We start from the raw sequence: 18,993 nt of genomic DNA, 5'->3' as shown, positions 1-18,993 counted from the left end.
TGTAGTGTAACAAAATAGTATTGGTAATGAAAATACACGTTATTTTTACGAGTGAATTGAAATGAAGTTCGATGTCGTAGCGCGTAGCAGGTAGCTACAATTTCGTAGAGTTAATGCTCCAAGCTAGCGTTTAATTAATAATACATTCTCTGCTCTTATGTTCTAAAGTTCTAAATCCTTTGATTACTATCCTAACTCTATTCACAATATTAAAAAAAAGTTCGACACGTATTAAAGGCGATTTACTTTCCATCTCATCCTTAAGCGGCAAATCCGCGACATCTTTGAAAAGAGGTTTTATCTTTTGGTGTGTCCGAGATATGATTGATGGGCAGTTTTTATCCCGACGAACTTTGATCATTTCGATACCATCGTCCTGTCTTGTCATTTCTTTTCCGTACAACGCTTGATTTGATAAAACCACAAACCTTTTCATGTCAAAGATTATTTATTTAATCTATAAGTTTGTTTTAATAACGTTTCGTAAGTACGTAAGGTTTCTGAGACCGAAATCTCTGTATAAAACCGTCATCCCTGTCAGTATTTTTGACAAAACAGATATAACAATATGTTTTAAACGAGGATTTTAGTCTCGGAAGCCTGCGGTAAGATATCTAGTGATTTACTTTTATAACAATTTTATGGACAATTAAACTCAAAGATTTCAGTTCAAAATATTATACTTTTTCAATATTTATTCGCATTTGTTATTATGGCGTTGATGAAATCAATTATGTGGAAATAGATTGGATATCCCTGATCTCTCTGATGTTTTATGACCATTAGTAGTGTAGAGTACAGAGATTTTAACCTTGACTGGCTTACAGCTTACAAATAGTCCAAAGTCAAACAAATTTAAAGTTCGCTTCATTTGGTAGAAAATGCTTTAATTTCATGATAAACACCCGACATTATTTTGGCACATTTCCAATGCACAAATTAAAGTCTAGTTTAAACATGGCCGGGTGAATTACAAATATAAAACCAAAAACGATATTTATACGTTTTTACGAAATTTAAAGTTGAGATAGTTGTAAATGTAACTTTATAAAACGAAATGTTCGCGGCCATGAAATGAGTTCGTGCATTGATCACCAAGGATAGATTACTATGATTCAGCATTATGATATCACTAAACAAACACATTAGCGGTTTGTAGTACTTTTATCTAAGTTATAATCATTCCCTATTCATAGAAATCCATAGAAATTTGTTCACTATTACTTGAACTTGTTTAAAAGCTACCAGACAAAATAACTTTGTGTAGCTTAAAAAGTAAATGTTATTTAGCGAGAATTTGAATATTGTCTCGAGATACAACGCTATTTTGAATGTCAAAAAAGCAGACTACATAAAATAGCAACAAAAAGTTCATAACACTATTGAATTAAATGTAAAGTTCTATTGCATTCAATACACTATAAAGCGAGAATAGATCGAATATTTTCTTATCGTAGCAAATGCAACGTTTCAATTCATACAAACAACACCATTTAGGAGCATTTCACTAGAAAATATTCAACAAACGACACGTTTTTACAAATATTTTGTTCCAGTCTTACTTACGCTGCTTTGTACAATGACTTACAACTGTGTGTATTATATTTCGATTATGCTGTTTGAAAATATTCTTATTTAAGAACATTCACATTATTTATAATAGTTTGGTTTATTTTTAGTATATAGTTTATTTCATATAGTTTATACTATAATATGTTCATATTATATTATAAATTATATTAAGTAATTAAGTCTTAACATATTAAAATAACTTTTACTTCAAATCATTATCATGCATGACAAAATGATCATCCTGTACTTCTATCAACAACGATGTCCAGTCGACGTATTTGAATAGGCGAGAATTCTCATATAAGATATCGTGGTCCCTTGAACTCTGACTTATCCAGGTTCAACTCGTATAGGCACCCCTCTCACTGTTTTTAATAGGTAGGTCCTACATCAATAGTTAAATGAGATGAAGATATTTAAAATGTCTTGACATAATAAAAATACAGAAGAAATAACAAGGGAGTAATTCAAAAACATCAATCCTAAAAATTGTTAATTCAGTTAAAATAATATTATTACGTTTCAAAGTATACATTTCTCGGTCTGAAATGAAGCTGAAAGTCCCATAACTCGAAACGAGTTCAAAGGTGGCCAATAAAAGTGGTAAGCACCGCTGAATTACCTCACCGCTCACCGCATTCCGTTCCACTAACTCTGAACGTTAAATTAAATGGTTTCATTCGCTGCACTTTACAAGTATCCACAGACTGTTGTCAAAGGGAACTCGAATTACTCTTTGGAGTTTGTACAATTTGTTTGCGATCCCGCCTTTTTATATTACCTTTATACATTAGGAGTAAAGGTTAATACTTTCTGAGATTACCCAAAGCCTAACAAACAACAAACAAACATATTCTTTAATCCAACCTACCTGTGCTATGATATATTTTTAGTCCTGTCACCAATATAAGCAATGGTTAATTATTCTAATTTTAATATTATTATTAGAGCAACTCAGATGTCTGCGAAGAAGTCGGAGGTGCAAACCCATAAATCTCTGACGTGTTCGCGTAATGATTCGCATTTGGATTTAATTGTATACTTTATTGACGTAATTTTCGTGTTTATTATCGCTTGTTAAAGTTTATGATGTAGTGAATTTCGAGAGACTTTTCGACCTATTTTACAAACTTTAATATTTTAAGAAATTAAGCTTTAATATATCTTTAAAATGTAAATAGGCTATTTGAGTTAATATTTACTACTATAAAACAAAATCCAATGAATTGAATCTGGTCTTGCTAGATTGTATGGGTAATTTTGAACGCTTATTTTTTTTGTTACAATTTAAGGGTTTATTAATCTGGTTGGTAAACAATATTTTATACATTGTTGCTCCTGCCAGGGTCTATGCTGCGAGGTGGTACGAGAAGGCCGCGAGGGAGAGGGCGAGGTGGCGCCCGACGGCGAGCGGCTACCAGGTGACGGCGCCAGCTGTTCTGCGCCTGATGACCAGGTATGTCTCTCAACTTTCTAATAGTCCAAAATGACGTTATACTTCTTAGGGGAGAAGTTACTTGTCACAGTTAAGGAACGGACAAATAACTTTTAAGGAATAAATGTTTGTGAGACCAAACAAAAATTCATTCTGGAGTGCAATAAAACTCGGTACGATCCATATAACTTTATTTATTATTGAATTTTTTGGACAACTCGTATCTTTCTTTGCCTAATTGAGAAGAAAGGGGACTGAGACTAATTTTAAAGCACAAATCAATAACGGTACAAAACCACATGTTCTTCGGCGAAAAATCTTTCTCCAGGATATACTTGTTCTTTCTTCAAATACTCTTAGACCTTTTTTCTAGCTAATGTACTTAAAAATCTATATCTATACCTGATTGTAACTCTGTTAAAGCTCTTCGTTGAATATCTAAAGCCGTATTTAAATAATACAGTGCGTTGTAAAATTACATTCAGTGACGTCAATCATAAAACCGCCAAATTGAATCGGAGCGAGGACGGAGTTGAACGAATTGCGGTCAAAACAATGTACAGGTGGTTTCAGAAAGTCCTACAATGTTAGTGAATCTGATATTATACTGAACTGTTGGAGTGTTGTTTGGTTGCAAACAACTCGGTAAACACTTTTTTGTCTGCAGTGGTTTATATTGTTGGAATTGTATAAATATATTTTTTTAATAAACTAAATAGATAATGGGGTCCTAGCGCTTTAAGACTTTTTAAGGAAATTTCCAAAAAATTAATCGACATCACAGGGGACCGAAGAGCTGGCAGCTACCTCGGTCAAAGAATCAGTTTATCTGTACAGAGGGGGAACGCTGCCAGTATCTTCGGGACCTTGCCTAAAGGGACTCCTTTTAATAACATATTTTAGTTAATTATTCGGTTTTTTTTTTTATTTTTTTTTATCATAGATTTAAGACTTTATATAATCATAGAAATAAGGATGTAAATTAATTAATTCATAATATTTATTATAAGTCCACAAAACTAAGTAACAATGGTCTGAATAAATATTTGAGAGTTTTTTTAATATCTATAATATTTAACAAAACAATTTGTGTTTTATTTAAATTAAAAAATAAAACTTGCGTGAAATTATTCAACTTAACACTCTCTATCAACCTAAATACGTCTAGTGATTCATTTACGTACTATAATTGATTTACGCAAAACTTGCTGCTAATTTGTTTTCCCCGACCCATGACCATTACGCTTAACAAAGGTCCATAACTTTTGACGGCTAAGTACTTTCGTTACATAAATTAGTTATGTAAATATTACGTTATTTATGAGGGCCCATTACATTTCTCTGGGGCTTGTTAGTCCAAATATACAGAAGTAACATTTAGATTTAAAGATTCAGTTATATTGAGAAATAGCAGTCGCCCGCGACTCTATCCACGAGGACTAAAAAAAAAACTTAAGTAACTTATGTGTTCTTTCTATGTTCTACATATGTGCCAAATTTCATCAAAAGCCGTTCCGGAGATACCTTCAGACAAAAATTCATCCATCCAATTAATTAGTAAAATTAAAAAAAATTAATATAAAAAAACTTAACATGCTACTACTTACTTTTTAAAATGTTTTTGAAAGATTAAAAGTGCGAAAGCTTTTTATTCACATCTAATTGAATAACGTTGGAGAAAGTAAACTTTGAGGAAGTTCGTGTTCCGCATAAATGTATATTTAAGGAAGTCGAGTTTGTTGCGTTTAATTGCCTACAATTTGAAGCACACTCTGCCTCTGCTCTCACACTTTGCGAACTCTAATTTGATTTTCTGGGACGAGTCCATTTACAAATCTTCAAAGGGCTTTAATGGATACAAATATATAGACGTAAGAAATCAAATTATACAACTTATAAAATCCCGCGTAATGTCTGCGTTCTATTATACGACAAAACTCTACTATTATACGTAGGAAGTTTTTTAAAAAAGCTCTCCTGTGAGTTTTGAGCAACTTAGTTAACACTTGATGAAAAAAAATAATTCTATTTAATGTAATGTACCATAAATATCCATTAAAATTTATTATTTAATTAATTTAATTTAAAATAATTAATTTAACACAAACTTCACTGTATCGATATAGCTGTATTAATCTTAGTATTGCCTACAATTTATATTTTTCACAGCACCGTATTAGTGATGAAGACGGCTCTTCCAATAGTCCACGCAACAGCATCGACCCATTTCGTACCGAGAGTGATCCAGGTACTATTTAAACATAGTATAAAGTATAAAAAAACTGTAAGAATTTCATATATTTTTAAGAAATTATCTGTTTTATTTATATTTGTCCAGTGTCCTCTGAATCCATCCTGAGAACGGGACGTTACTACAAGGGAATATATTGGCCCTCAATAACGAATAGCTTTAAGGTAAGCGGATCATTTATCGTGTCTTTTTTCATCTATTTTCATCAATTTATCCTTTTACCGTTATTTTTCGGAGAGAATGAGATTGATGAACATATGGCAAGTACACTTCGTCTTTGGTATTATTTCAGGATGAGACTGTGGAGTTGTCATATCAGCGGTACTCGAGACGTCAGCGTCAGAAGTCTCTGATAATGGTGAATGTTGTGGACCTCGCACTAAAGGTGGGTACGTAGATTGTTGTCATAACCTTTCGGTCTTATCTTTGACCGGTAGCCTCTCGAGATGTTATTATCTGTTTAAAATTAGTACGTCCTTCCAATAGTCCTTTTCTATGTTTTATTGATCATGATTTCTTCATTCATTTTCAAATTATATGAAGTTCTGTTGCTCCAATATGATATGAATCAAGGTTGAATGGAATGAAGTGTAAACTATTCGTTATACGTAGGATATAGAATGAGTTTTTGTATAATAATTTATTTTTGTTTCAGATTTGCTTGTCGCTTATTTATACGCTCACCAATAGGCATGATAGTAAGTTTTTAACATTTAATATAAATTCTAATGTTAAACCCCTCGAAGATTTGTTCTGACACAATAATTTTTAAATTTATTTTATTCTGTCGCGGTAATTTATTTTCAACGTTTGTACATCAGTCGAGTCGGTGGCGGACGGGTACCAGATCGCGTGGACGGTAGCTTTCGCTTGCCTCAACGTAGCGGTGTGCCTTCTTGGCTGCTGGCGCTGCTTCGCCAACAACTATTTACACTGGGCCGCCGCCGCAACATGGATACTGCTTATCGCACAAGGTAACGATTGAAAATGTCAGCAGCCTAAGAACATCAAAAAGTACTTCTAGAACCTGTCATTAACTGGTACTTTAATTTGTCAGTTTCTTTGATAATCACCGATTAATTCAGCAGAAGTCGCCTGAAAAAATGTAATCGCCAGTTTTGTAACATTGCATTTCTCCATTCATTCCTCTTTTCTCTGTGCAGAAGCTAACTTTTCCTTTGATCTTAGGATTAAGCGGACAAGGCATCGGTTTCCAAGCGCCGGAGAACCAAGTATGGTACATGCTGTTCATTATCTTCGCACCGTACGCCATGTTGCCGCTCTCGCTGGGCTGGTGCATCGTCATTGGCCTGCTGTCCTCTGTATCACACGTCCTCGCCACCGCAGTCGTCATTAAAGATATTATGAACAACAGCACTGAAGTCGTAAGTACTTAAGGAAATATTTTTGGTTAATCAACAAAAATCCGTAATGTAATTGAATAGACTAAGGTCGTCATGGCTGTTGTATATTCATACATTTGTTTATTATTTCCTATGTGACTTCATACACACATCCATTTATTCGTATCATACACAATTGTGAAAAGTGTTTTATATCCAAGATTATTGTTTCAGGCCCAATCTTGCGCATTGCGGCTGCTAATTGCCAACGCATTGCTGTACAACGCGGTGAACTTTGCGGGCATGTACGCCAAGTATCTGACGGACTGGGGACAGCGCAAGGCTTTCCTTGAAACACACCGCTCCATGGTCACTCGACAGAGGACGAAACGAGAGAGTGACAGGCAATGGAAACTTTTTCAAAGCGGTTAGTTATAATCCATCGGTATCGTGATTTTAAAATATGAAACTACTTTAGTAGTAAAGCAATTGTCAATTGTAAAATAATAGTGTACAACTCATTTTAAAACATTATTTTCACAGTAATACCAGACTTCTTAGCTAAAGAGATCTACAGCCACGTGTCCAGGGTTAAGGGGGAATTTCAAGAGCAGCAGTTCAACAATCTGTACATTCAAAGGCATGAAAACGTTTCGATACTGTTTGCTGATATAAAAGGATTTACAGGCAAGTTAATCGCTCTATATGTCCGTTTTAAAACATTCTAGTTTCTTTAATTGAATTTTACTAAATCATTACAGAACTGTCCAGCAAATGTAACGCTCAAGAGTTAGTGAAGATATTGAACGAGCTGTTCGCGCGCTTTGACAGACTGGCGTCGGTGAGTTACAAACAGAATGATTTAACAAACAACGGACATAACATCAACAATTTTTCCTATAACAGCGTGCAACTTACCTACTTATCACAGTTTATATTACAGTATGATACTTTGGCCAACATTTTCCTTTCTACCAAATAATCTTTTCACATTGCCTTCGATCACAAAGGATCTGAATTAGTGGCATTGTTTCAGGAGAACCACTGTCTCCGCATCAAATTGCTGGGCGACTGCTACTTCTGTGTAAGTGGGCTGCCGGAGCGGCGCTCCAATCATGCCTACTGCTGCGTCAACATGGGCCTACACATGATACGTGCTATACGCGACGTGCGGTACAACGCCCAGGTACAACGACCCTTATACATGTGTATTTTGTGTCACTTTTATTATAATAGAATGTCTTTTCTAGCAATATTATTGTCTTGCTACTCTAATAGATGATTTAATAATTGTAGGTGGATCTGGACATGCGTATCGGCGTGCACAGCGGTGCTGTGCTATGTGGCGTGCTGGGCCTGCTCAAGTGGCAGTTTGACCTGTGGTCGCTCGACGTCACCATAGCCAATCACATGGAGAGCGGTGGCTTGCCCGGGTATAAATAAACAGCATACAAAATTTATTAATTATTCCTTTGTATTTTCTATATTGTTATGTTCTTCACCAGGCGTGTGCACATATCATCAGCGACGCTGGAGTGTCTCAACGGCACGTTTGAAGTGGAGGCGGGTGAAGGCGGAACGCGCGACCCACGTCTGCGCGAGCTCGGCCTCACCACCTACCTTATCAAGTCTTCCGAGCAGCCGCGCAGAACTCGACATCGCTCGAGACCCAATTGGTTAGTACTACGAGTACTTCGGTAAAATGTTGTACATTGCACAGTTTTACTAAATGAGACAGACAGGGGATTTTTGTGTGAATATTTCATGTTTAAATATTTAATTCTACGTATTGTGTAGCATACAAGCAGTGACGCAAGCTCAGTGCGATACTCCACGTCGCACCAGCAGCAGCATTGACGACGAGAATACGACAGACTGGACGCCAGAGATGCCATTCCAGAGCGTAAGAAATCCTTTGATGACTTCAACCTATGACCTTATTAAACCTATTTGTTTTGTAGTCTAAATTGTAATAAAGTTGTCTTCTTATTCACAGTACTTCTCAAGTTCATCAGCCATCGTGACGCGTTTACCTCGTCTTATTAAACACGAGGACGCTGAGCAGGGTCAGGATGTAGAAATAACATCAATGTCAGATGTAAGCTACAAATAATTTTTACAATGTGCAATCTTTGTAAGACTGTTAAAGTCCTAGTCCTCTTGCTTTACTTACTGTGAAGAATTTATGGAGAATTGTGCGGTGTTGCAGGAGGACGACATAATCAACCACTCAATCGAGGTGAGCAGCAACCGTCGTATGCGACTTGACAACATGCGCGCGTGGTCTCTGCGCTTTAGACGCGCTTCACTCGAGCAGCGCTTCGCCAGCCAAGACGAGCGCACCTTCAAGTCCAACGTAATGTGCTGCCTCGTGCTCTGGCTCTTCATACTCGCCGTTCAATACGTCATACACTTCAAGTCAGTAAACATAACGTTACATTTAGTTTTTATGTTTTACTTTATCTATCAATGAAATGATAAATCACCACTTTTTGTGATCAAGTCGGTTTGAGTTGCAATTAAATAATCTTATACTTATTACTTTAATGTATTATGTAGCTGCTGGAGACTGGTGGCGATACTAGGCGTTATGTCGGTGCCGCTAGCGCTGTCATTCTGTCTGGTGATGGCGGAAGAGTTCCCCGGCGTGGCGCCGCGCCTGGCACGCGCCTCCGCCGCGCTCGGCCGCACACGTCTGCGCCGTAACCTACACATCTGCTGCTTCGTCACCATCATGTCTATTTCTAGGTACTATACATTACGTTATATGGTGTCAAATCCAAACAATTTGCCATTGTTATAGCTGCTTATCTTCCGTACATAGTAATTGTAAAAATTTGAATGTTATGTTGTTTATTACATGTAATTTCAATCGCATTCTGATTCCAGCACGACAAAGCTATACATCTGTCCGTCGTCATTCCGGAACGCGACGAGTCCATTGGAGAGACCGAACGGCACGAACGCGGACCATGAGCGCGCTGGCGAATGCTATCGGCCCGAGTACGTCGTGTTCACGTGGATCTTATGCCTCGTTGCGCTCACCTCCATCCTTAAGCTGTACTATCTCATCAAGACTCTTTTGGCCGTTCTCAATGTAGCCATGTTCTCGGTGCTGCTGCTAATATATTACAACGAGTATGACTTCGACTCCTTAAACAGAAGCACGTAAGTAGTTTCCTACCTACATTAACTAATTATCACAAAAAAGGATCTATCAATTCCTGGATTATAACTTTAATGTCATTGTTTGTTTGCAGACAGCTGCCGTTCTACGTGCAGATGTTGATCCTGATGGTGATGTTCCTGGTGATGGTCGTGTACCACGCACGGCTGGTGGAGGTGACATCGCGGCTAGACCTGCTGTGGCGACTGCAGGCACAGACCGATCTCGCAGAGATGCGCGACACGCAACGCACCAACCGGCATCTGCTCAAGCACATCCTGCCCGATCACGTCGTCGCTCACTTCCTCGCCAAGGACCGATGCCCGGATGTCAGTTGATTTAGATCAATATGAAACAAAAACTGTGTCCGTAGCGTGGCTTAGATGGATTTTATTAACAAACATATATTTGTTATGTAATTATAACGATGACTGTTGATATCGTTGCAGGAGCTGTATTCGCAGTGGCGCGACGAGGTTGGCGTGATGTTCGCGGGCATCCCCAACTTCCACGAGTTCTACTCCGAGCAGAAAGCCATCGACTGCATGCGTCTGCTCAACGAGATCATTTGTAATGTACCAACTATTGATTACGATATGTTCACTTAATTCCTTCTGGACACTCAAGTGCGCAGTGATTGCCACAAAATCTCTGTTAATATATTTTATTTTTTCAGTTGACTTTGACAAATTGCTGATGCAGCCAAGATTCAAGAGCATAGAGAAGATCAAAACAATCGGGGCGACATACATGGCGGCTTCCGGTCTTAATCCTAATCACAAAGTAAGCTCGTGTTTCATAACGTAAAATGTTTTTTTGGCAACATGTCTTGTGAAAGTGGTCGAATACACCTTCTTATGTCAGTGAAATGTAATTTGGGGTAAATATTATAATATTATTCCCAGAGCGGGCAGGATGAGTGCGAGCATCTGTGCGCGCTGGTGGACTATGCATTCGCGCTGCGCGAGGCGCTCGACGACATCAACAAGCACAGCTTCAATAAGTTCCGTCTGCGAGTCGGTGAGCATTGTGAAAGTTTAAAGCTGCCGACACAATCAACAACTGCCAGCTATTCTAGCCATTTATAATAGCATGTATGCAGTTTGTTTTAATAGCAACTATTCTGCGCAGGCATAAGCTGCGGACCACTGGTGGGTGGTGTGATTGGCGCGCGCAAGCCTGTCTATGACATTTGGGGCAATACCGTCAACGAGGCTTCGCGCATGGAGAGCACCGGCGCCATGGACCGCATACAGGTCACCAAGTACACGAAGCAGGTACCATTCGTTTAATTCTTGCTATTCTATAACGTAATTGTCGTAAAAAGAAGGATAATAATTTGGATTATGTTAATAAGGTGTTGGAGCGTCGCGGGTACGGGTTGGAGCCTCGGGGGCCGGTGGAGGTGAAGGGCAAAGGACGCATGGAGACGTGGTGGGTGCGGCGGCGGCGTGCGCGCGGTGCTGGCCCACTGCCCGCGCCCGCGCCACCTCGCTCGCTCGCCGCGCTCGTCTACACCATGCTGCAAGCACGCAAGCGCATCTACACACATCCGCTCGACACGCCCGCTATATGTAACTAAACTAACATTTTCAATGTATTGTACTGCGACAATCATTTCAACAGATAAAAAAAAAATGATATTTTTATTATGTGGTTGATAGCTCAGTATTCCATTTGCAGCAAATTCGCGCGGCGGCAGCGTCCGTGCCGAGCGTCGCGTACCTAAGCGGCATACGCACACGTATGTATTGATGAACTTCCTTTCCGATTCAAATCCATATCTAATTTTCTAAAATTATAAGATAATCGTATGTTCCAGCAACGGTCAAAAAATGGAAATGGGAATTCGTCCACACGCGAGCAGCATGGTGGTGCGCCGGCCCGACATGGCGCCGCCGATAGTGGGCAGCGCCTCCGCGCCGCACACGCCCACCGCGCCTCATGCGCCGCAAGCGCCGACCCATGCGGTCCCAGCGCCTCACATGAGCGAGCCGCGGCTCGGCATCGGGGCGCGACTGAAAGCGGCCAGCTTCTCGTACCGCACGCGGCCTGCCCGCGAGCGCGATCGGTCTCCGCGGCTGCGGGAACAGACCGAGGGTTCGGTGGGTTCTGTAGCCAACGGCACACCCGGCTCCTTCCGCTTCCGCTCCGTCACCACCGCCTCCTTCTTCCGCAGCCGCAACAGAGACAGGAGGAACAAGGAGCAAGTCGACGAGAACGCCCAAGATAACGGCGACACACACGTCACTACGAGGATGTAACTTTAATGTGGCAATTGTGTACAGTACTGATTGACAGAAGACATAGTTTTTACGATGTTTCTATTCATATAGTGCATAAATATTATTTTTAATTTTAAGCACAAATTGTAGGACGTTCCTATTTATTGTTACTTTTTTAGATCATTTATTACTTTTGTATTTATTCATTGTTCACTTGTATGTGTTTATTATGTAAATTAGGAGTATCAAATGGACCGTTAAATACGGTCATTTTTGACTTACTATAGATAACAACATCTGTAGCTACGCTTTAATGCTTTTCCTATATAGAATTTAACATTTAGATATAATAGGAATATAACCTATAGATCTTTGTCGTTCAGTCGTAAGTCGATTTACAAAAAAAATCATCTTGTATTGTATTATAAATAACAACAATAAAAAAATATCCCTACAAAAGCTCTCTGAAAACATTAGGCAAATCTATAGATTATAAATCAATGAGAAATATACCCACTCTAGTCGTAAATGTAATCTGAATCAAGATCTTAATATAATAAGAAATATTTGTATAAAAGTGTACAGCTTATTTTACGCTTCTTAGTATTATATACCTTAAATTGTACCAATTAGGAAGAAAATCTGATGCTGTGCCGATGTATCGGCGCAACACTAGCCTTATTAATCATTATCAATGTTCTTGTCCCCTCACTAATCAATCTGACAGTTGACTTGGTAAAAAAGCGCGCCATCCGCTCTAAATTATTATAACTAATAATGTCTTAAACAATGAAACAATTTTGTAGTATTAACTAGACTCTGTGTGCACCCAAACCTGATACTACTAACAGACAGCACATAAAGACATTATACTAAACTGATATATAAAAACGGCTAAACACTCACGTATATTCGTCCGGTGGCGGCACCGACTAGTTTCGAGCCCATCGGGGGCCCTTCATCAGGATGAGTAGTACTGGTATTATTTCGCGGACGCGACCCTCAGCTCACTGAGAGTATAAGAAGAGTGAGTGTTTAGCCGTGTTTATATATCAATTTAGCACATAGAGAATTGATTTACTGTACATATATTTTTCATAATTTATTTTATATAATTAAGCCTCTGCACAAATTATTTTTAAATTGTGTATATAAAAATAATACCCTAAAATTACATAGAAAACACATAATTATAGTAATTTTAATTGCTCTCTGTATTATAAACAATAATTTTGTGATTAATATTGTTAAAAAACATATAAAAATAATATAAAATTTAAAAAGTTACTCACGAAACTATTAAATAGACTATACGTAATTAAATAAGCATGTTAGACTTTGCTTTATTCAATGTTACCAACATAACATAATACTTTGTTAAAAAAAACGTAATAATTAAAAAAAACTGATCAAATGGATAAAATTATTGTTACACGTATTTGATATACATATATAAACATACAATTGTATGTTTTCGTAATTTGGTATCATCGTTAAATTGTAATAATTTATGACAAATGTTCTAACAAAATTTAAAAATTAAATTTCTGCTTATAAAGCATATATGTATAAACAATCCTTTATATCCAAATGTATATGAACTTATATAAAACGGCTAAACACTCACGTATATTCGTGAGTGTTTAGCCGTTTTTATATTAGTTAATTTTAATGTCTCACGAAAGTTTGAATAGTAAATGTATATGTGTTAAAGCGTCTCGTCTCGTCAAAATTCCGAGCGTCGGTGGCTCAGGGGTTAAGCACTTGACTTGCAATCTGCAGTATTAAAGAGACACATTTTAATTTATATAAAGTAGATGTAAATGTTAGAAAGCCAAATTTAATTGATCTCGAATTTTATTTTTAGTCAAATAATTATTAAATAATTCAAACGGTTTAATTAGTCGATGTCGCCACGCATTACATACGTGAGTGTTTTAGCTGTTTTTGTATAATTTCAAATAATTATTTTTTGTCAAATATTATAAATTATTAGTTTTTTGTTTGCGTCTTGTACATATGTAGTTATTATAGGTATTTGTATATTCTATTTATTTTTAGTAATAATACTAATTATTCATATCAGTGTTCGTATACTATATATGCCAAGCCAAAAATATAGTGAAAATAAAAATTAACATATTAAATAAATAATAGTTGTTTATATCTTAATTTATTGTTTTTTTTTTACAAAACGCTAACGTTCGTAATTATTCTTAAATATTTTGTGAAGTTCTTATAATAAATAAAATAAATATTTAAAAACATAACAGGGATATAAAAAAAAACTATTATAAATTACTTTTCTAAAGTTATTTAATGAGAAAAATTTTAACAAAATATTGAGATGTTCTTGATTTCATTACAAAAAAAACTCAAATATTTCCTTAATACGTAAAAATGATTTATGAATGGTTACAATAAATAATGAGACATAAATCTTACAGGCAACATTATTATGGTCGAAGTTAACACAGCCGGGTCCATAATGAAATAAAATGTCGGGGGGAAACACGAAATAATACATTTTATAGTAAGATTTCCACAAACAAAACATCCAACAACAAACAGAAGTGTATTGCCATCTCATTTATTTCAGAAAAAAATGAGAGAGATAGCATGATAAGCATGTCTTATCCGGCTAACTACTTTCATTCCTTGTTGAAACTATTCCTTTTGTGGCAAAATAAAGTGTAAAGAGTTAAATATTTTCATCGCAAAATAAATATACAAACGTATTTTTTAAATATGGCAACATAATTGAAAAAAAAATAATTTAATGAAATTTAATATTATTTCATTGTTATTTTTATAGAAAATCTAAATAGAAAAACATCTGAAAACTGCATGTATTATTGTCTAAATAAATAAATTTTAAATTATCAGGGATCCGATGTTCATATAAAATCTACGAGTTCTTACATCTGTAAGGGGGCGTCCATAAATTACGTGAGGTGTTTAAGGGTGGGGGTCGAGACAAATCTTATTTAATCTTACGTTGGAGAGAGGGGGCTCTCGGCAAATATCAGACAATTTTTTTTCTGATTGAAAGAAAAAAAATTATACTACTTTATGTAAGAAACTCACATTTTGAAAAATCTCACGTGAGATTGGGGGATGGGGGAGGGGGTGAATGAAACCTCACATCTCACCAAGAGGGAGGGAGGGGCAGAAAATTAAAAATAAACACAGAAATTTCTGGACGCCCCCTCAGATATATCATGTTATTAAAGTATATATTAATATTATATTAACCGTTGATATCTGAGGCCAAAATCTCCATTTAAAACAATCTTTGTTTTGTCAAAGATAATGACAGGGATGAAGATATATTTTATACACTGATTTTGGTCTCGGAAACCCACGGTAAACATTTTCGAGGTTTATCAAATCAGCTAGCTGTTTTCTCTACTGCTTTATAGAAATAAATATTAAGGCAAGATTGTTTTGTATTGTTTGATAATCTGTTTACAAAATGATTATAACTTTTACTAAAAAATTATAATTTTTTTTGAAAAAAAAAATATCCAATACAAATAAAAAAATAATCTTTATACTACACGTAGACAATAATGAGATAGTAGCAAACGACATTATAAAGGTGATGTCATAAAAAATCCTTGTAAAGAAAAAAATCATTCGAGATTAATATTGGAAAATTACAGTAAAAAATATGTGTTTCAACTTTGTGGTCCCATTTTCAAATACATTAAATTTAAACTGATATATAAAAACGACTAAACACTCACGTATATTAGTCCGGTGGCGGCACCGACTAGTTTCGAGACCATCGGGGGCCCTTCATCAGGATGAATGGTACTGGTATTATTTCGCGGACGCGGCCCCGTCGCTCACTGCGCGCCTGCGCTCTTAGGGCGCGTCTTGAGGGGGACCAGTACCACTCATCCTGAAGAAGGGCCCCCGATGGTCTCGAAACTAGTCGGTGCCGCCACCGGACGAATATACGTGAGTGTTTAGCCGTATTTATATATTAGTTTAGTATAATGTCTCACGTAAGTTTGAATAATACATTTAATTTAAATAATTAATATTTGTCTAACTGTTTTGTATTCCGAGGCGGTATTGATTTTATAAATAATTTGTACAGGCCGACCTCGAAGCTAATAATAATAAAACTTAATCTACTATTTCTCTTAAAAAATTAAATTAAATAAATTAGATTTCTTACAATCATATGAAGATTTTTATTTATCTTACAATGACAGATTAATTTTCTGTTAAATATTAGGCCAATAAAATATTTTTTTAACAATGGAAACATCGATGGGTTGCAAAAATACAAAAAAAAACTGCATATGAAATTTAAAACTACAGTTAACGCTTATCTTGCATAACACTGTCCATAATAAAAAAATATGTCAAATTATTAGTATATACTGTAATTTATCACCTGTTTTCTATAACATATTCATAGTAAAGGTTACTATCAGTTACTACAAAGTTACTATAGTTACTAAAAAGTTTCAATTACCTTGGAATAAAGACTTGTTTTCAAGTACCACGACAGTGGAATTCTACGGTTAAATAGTATGACAATTGCACAGTAGTACCTTATCAGATATTTCCAATTTAAATATTGTATACATTCAATGTATACACGATTCCGAATTAGACTTTGGTGAGTTCATAATACAAAATAATCTTCTCGTCTTGTTTGTGACGTATTCAATGTAACATCGGAGTCTGCAGCACTTCTATCCACCTGAAAATAATAAAACATTGTATTATAATATATTATTTTTCTTTATCTATATATATAAATATACAAATTAATGAGTGTCTGTATGAAATATCGACAAAAAATATATATTTAACAAATCTTGTGTTGTTTCTAACGAAAATATAATGCTAAAAATTTCAGTCTATCCGCAAGTACTGCGTTTTTTTAGCCTTCCTAAAAGTTATCTGATGTTTACGAAGTCACAGGCAACCGCTAGTGTTAAATAATTTTCAACCATCTTCTATTATATCTTCAGTCATCGTTTCATAGATTTACAGAATATATTTAAGACATGTCTGAGTATTGACATTGTTATTTGATTATACTTTAAAAGTTAACCTTGTATATGTAAAGTGGCTGTCAGCGCGGAAGAAGTAGACGTGGTTCTTGAACTGCAGCTTGAACACGAACTCCTTGTCGATGCCGTCCTCCGGCGCCGGCGCACACACCGCGTACCTAAATATATTGTGTTAGGAAGAAAATCCGACAGTGCCGGTGTAATGGCGCAACACTAGTCTTACTAAAATATCAACGTTTATGTCCCCTCACTAATCACTTGACACTTGACTTTGTAACGAAAGCGCGCCATTCTCGCCAAAGGATCTAATAATGTCTAAAAATTGTAAATTGTCAATAAACAACTTTTCGACGGTTATTTTTTAAATAAGAATTTTTGAAAAGTTTGATAAATTGTTTGATAAAACAATTTCGTCAAACATATTTGTTTATTGGACGAGTTTTTAACGTGACTTAGTTTTAGTGTTATTTTTTATAATATGTAAAGATATACGAATGTATTTTAATATGTTAGTTTACCCAAGTAACGGCAAAGAGGCGAGCGGTGTCTCATCCTGCCAGCTCTTGTAGAAGAACAGGGTGAAGGCGGCGAACACCACCCACAGCTTCTGCCATCCGTGCGAGTTCTTGAACTTCCGCAGCAGGTAGCCCGACAGTTGAGTCTGAACAATACTTTCCGTTAAATTATACTGCCCTAATAAAAACATATATTTTTGTCTCTGTCTTTTCAACAAATATGACAACACAATGTACATTGTAATTAAAAACAAAGTGTAACCCGCTACGCTCCAAAACACCTAACATTGAATTCTGAAGAGCAGTGAAGTGATACATACCCGCATGGCGAGGTTGAGGTGCTGCCGTGTGAGCGAGGCAGCGCGGTGCCAGCACACGAACGTCAGCGCCCCGCCCGCACCGCCGCCACCGCTAGACGACTCTGTACACAACATTGAAAAACATTAATACAAATATAAATGGTCATCGTCAACCAAAGATTGTCTTTACTGGAGGTATACGAGCACCGGACCAGGGGCTTACTTGACCAGATTATCAGACCGTCTTCTAGTTATGTAGCAACTGACCATCAAAATTTTATATGCTGTGGTTTTCAGTCTGTTGTCAGTCTACTTATGATTACAATTACGTATGTCTATATGAACAACGCTCGTTTCTCTATTCCGGCGAGTCCCGGTGTCCGCTCGCTAATTTGGCAGTTTATGATATTAAATATAATTGGTGAGCATACCGTCAGTGTGTGCGGGTGTGAGCTGTGTGTCGACGTGTGTGGGTCGCTCGCGCGCTCTCTCGATGGCGGCGGCGAGCGCGTCGCACCAGCCCGCCTGCTCCGCCGCGCTGCCAGCCGTCACCACCACGCACGTGTCCTCGCCTGCAACACATTTACACTCGAACCTGGATATTTTATCATTTAAGACAGGTATATTTTACACTAGTTTGTACCGGTGTCTACGTGCGCGCGGAATGAAGAAAAAAATTAGTAATTATCCTATGTTTTCTATGACTATCGCTTACAAAGATTTCTCGTTTATCCAGTTCTCGCCTATCTATGTTTGACTGTCCATTATAGATAAAAGATACCGCCTGACCTAAATGAAGTACGTGAAGAATATATTTGCCTTAGTAATATAGTATGGTATACCTGAGAGTGTGAAGGAGTGCGGCAGGTCGGAGGGCAGCAGCTGCAGCGAGTGCAGCGGCAGTGCGAGGTGTGCCCGGAACTGAGACACCGAGCACTTGGACGCTATCAGCAACAGGTCACTGAACTGTAACACAAATTAAATGCAAACATATTTATTGGTCGATATTTTTCTTTGTTAAATTGAAAGACAATTATTCAATTAACTCAAGTCATATATTATTACCAGAAAGAGCATCCGCTGCTGCAGACCCTTAGTGGAATGTTTGTAGAGACAGCCCAGTCTGATGAACTCGCGCTCAGCCACCA

The 18,993-nt window shown here is 36.9% G+C and overlaps 2 protein-coding genes across 2 annotated transcripts in view; one reads left to right on the top strand and one right to left on the bottom strand.

The window, feature by feature from the left end:
* The window catches only part of LOC106114758 (adenylyl cyclase 78C), a 47,499-nt gene extending 34,577 nt beyond the window's left edge, over positions 1–12,922 (top strand). Inside the window, exons 5-30 of the mRNA XM_013308079.1 lie at positions 2,918–3,028; positions 5,177–5,255; positions 5,346–5,422; positions 5,551–5,643; positions 5,914–5,956; positions 6,080–6,232; positions 6,447–6,643; positions 6,836–7,028; positions 7,145–7,288; positions 7,363–7,442; positions 7,638–7,787; positions 7,898–8,034; positions 8,107–8,277; positions 8,399–8,504; positions 8,598–8,699; positions 8,811–9,019; positions 9,161–9,349; positions 9,491–9,769; positions 9,862–10,096; positions 10,217–10,337; positions 10,444–10,550; positions 10,673–10,787; positions 10,899–11,044; positions 11,125–11,341; positions 11,451–11,511; positions 11,590–12,922. Coding sequence (XP_013163533.1) covers positions 2,918–3,028; positions 5,177–5,255; positions 5,346–5,422; positions 5,551–5,643; positions 5,914–5,956; positions 6,080–6,232; positions 6,447–6,643; positions 6,836–7,028; positions 7,145–7,288; positions 7,363–7,442; positions 7,638–7,787; positions 7,898–8,034; positions 8,107–8,277; positions 8,399–8,504; positions 8,598–8,699; positions 8,811–9,019; positions 9,161–9,349; positions 9,491–9,769; positions 9,862–10,096; positions 10,217–10,337; positions 10,444–10,550; positions 10,673–10,787; positions 10,899–11,044; positions 11,125–11,341; positions 11,451–11,511; positions 11,590–12,031 — 3,957 coding nt within the window. The 3' untranslated portion in view covers positions 12,032–12,922. The remainder of the gene's footprint in view (positions 1–2,917; positions 3,029–5,176; positions 5,256–5,345; positions 5,423–5,550; positions 5,644–5,913; positions 5,957–6,079; positions 6,233–6,446; positions 6,644–6,835; positions 7,029–7,144; positions 7,289–7,362; positions 7,443–7,637; positions 7,788–7,897; positions 8,035–8,106; positions 8,278–8,398; positions 8,505–8,597; positions 8,700–8,810; positions 9,020–9,160; positions 9,350–9,490; positions 9,770–9,861; positions 10,097–10,216; positions 10,338–10,443; positions 10,551–10,672; positions 10,788–10,898; positions 11,045–11,124; positions 11,342–11,450; positions 11,512–11,589) is intronic.
* Positions 12,923–15,975: 3,053 nt separating this feature from the next.
* On the bottom strand, positions 15,976–18,987 carry LOC106114679 (FERM, RhoGEF and pleckstrin domain-containing protein 2-like). Its single transcript, XM_013307968.1, has 7 exons — positions 18,911–18,987; positions 18,688–18,811; positions 18,277–18,417; positions 17,867–17,967; positions 17,550–17,692; positions 17,073–17,189; positions 15,976–16,715 (listed from the first exon to the last, which is right to left on the bottom strand). The coding sequence occupies exons 1-7, from the start codon at positions 18,920–18,922 to the stop codon at positions 16,679–16,681; spliced, it is 675 nt and encodes a 224-aa protein (XP_013163422.1). The 5' UTR covers positions 18,923–18,987; the 3' UTR covers positions 15,976–16,678.
* Positions 18,988–18,993: the final 6 nt, after the last annotated feature.

This window comes from Papilio xuthus, unplaced genomic scaffold (genome assembly GCF_000836235.2).
Source record: "Papilio xuthus unplaced genomic scaffold, Pxut_1.1 DF828037.1, whole genome shotgun sequence".
Taxonomy (NCBI): domain Eukaryota; kingdom Metazoa; phylum Arthropoda; class Insecta; order Lepidoptera; family Papilionidae; genus Papilio; species Papilio xuthus.
This window is presented reverse-complemented; position numbering and strand designations above follow the sequence as displayed.

Bases quoted from the DNA above. Each gene is read 5' to 3' on its own strand.
- LOC106114679 (XM_013307968.1), bottom strand. The intron at 17,693-17,866 runs GTATGTATCACT...AGTATTGTTCAG, and splicing joins ACCTCAACCTCGCCATGCGG to ACTCAACTGTCGGGCTACCT. The intron at 16,716-17,072 runs GTTAACTTTTAA...TATTATTTTCAG, and splicing joins AGCCACTTTACATATACAAG to GTGGATAGAAGTGCTGCAGA.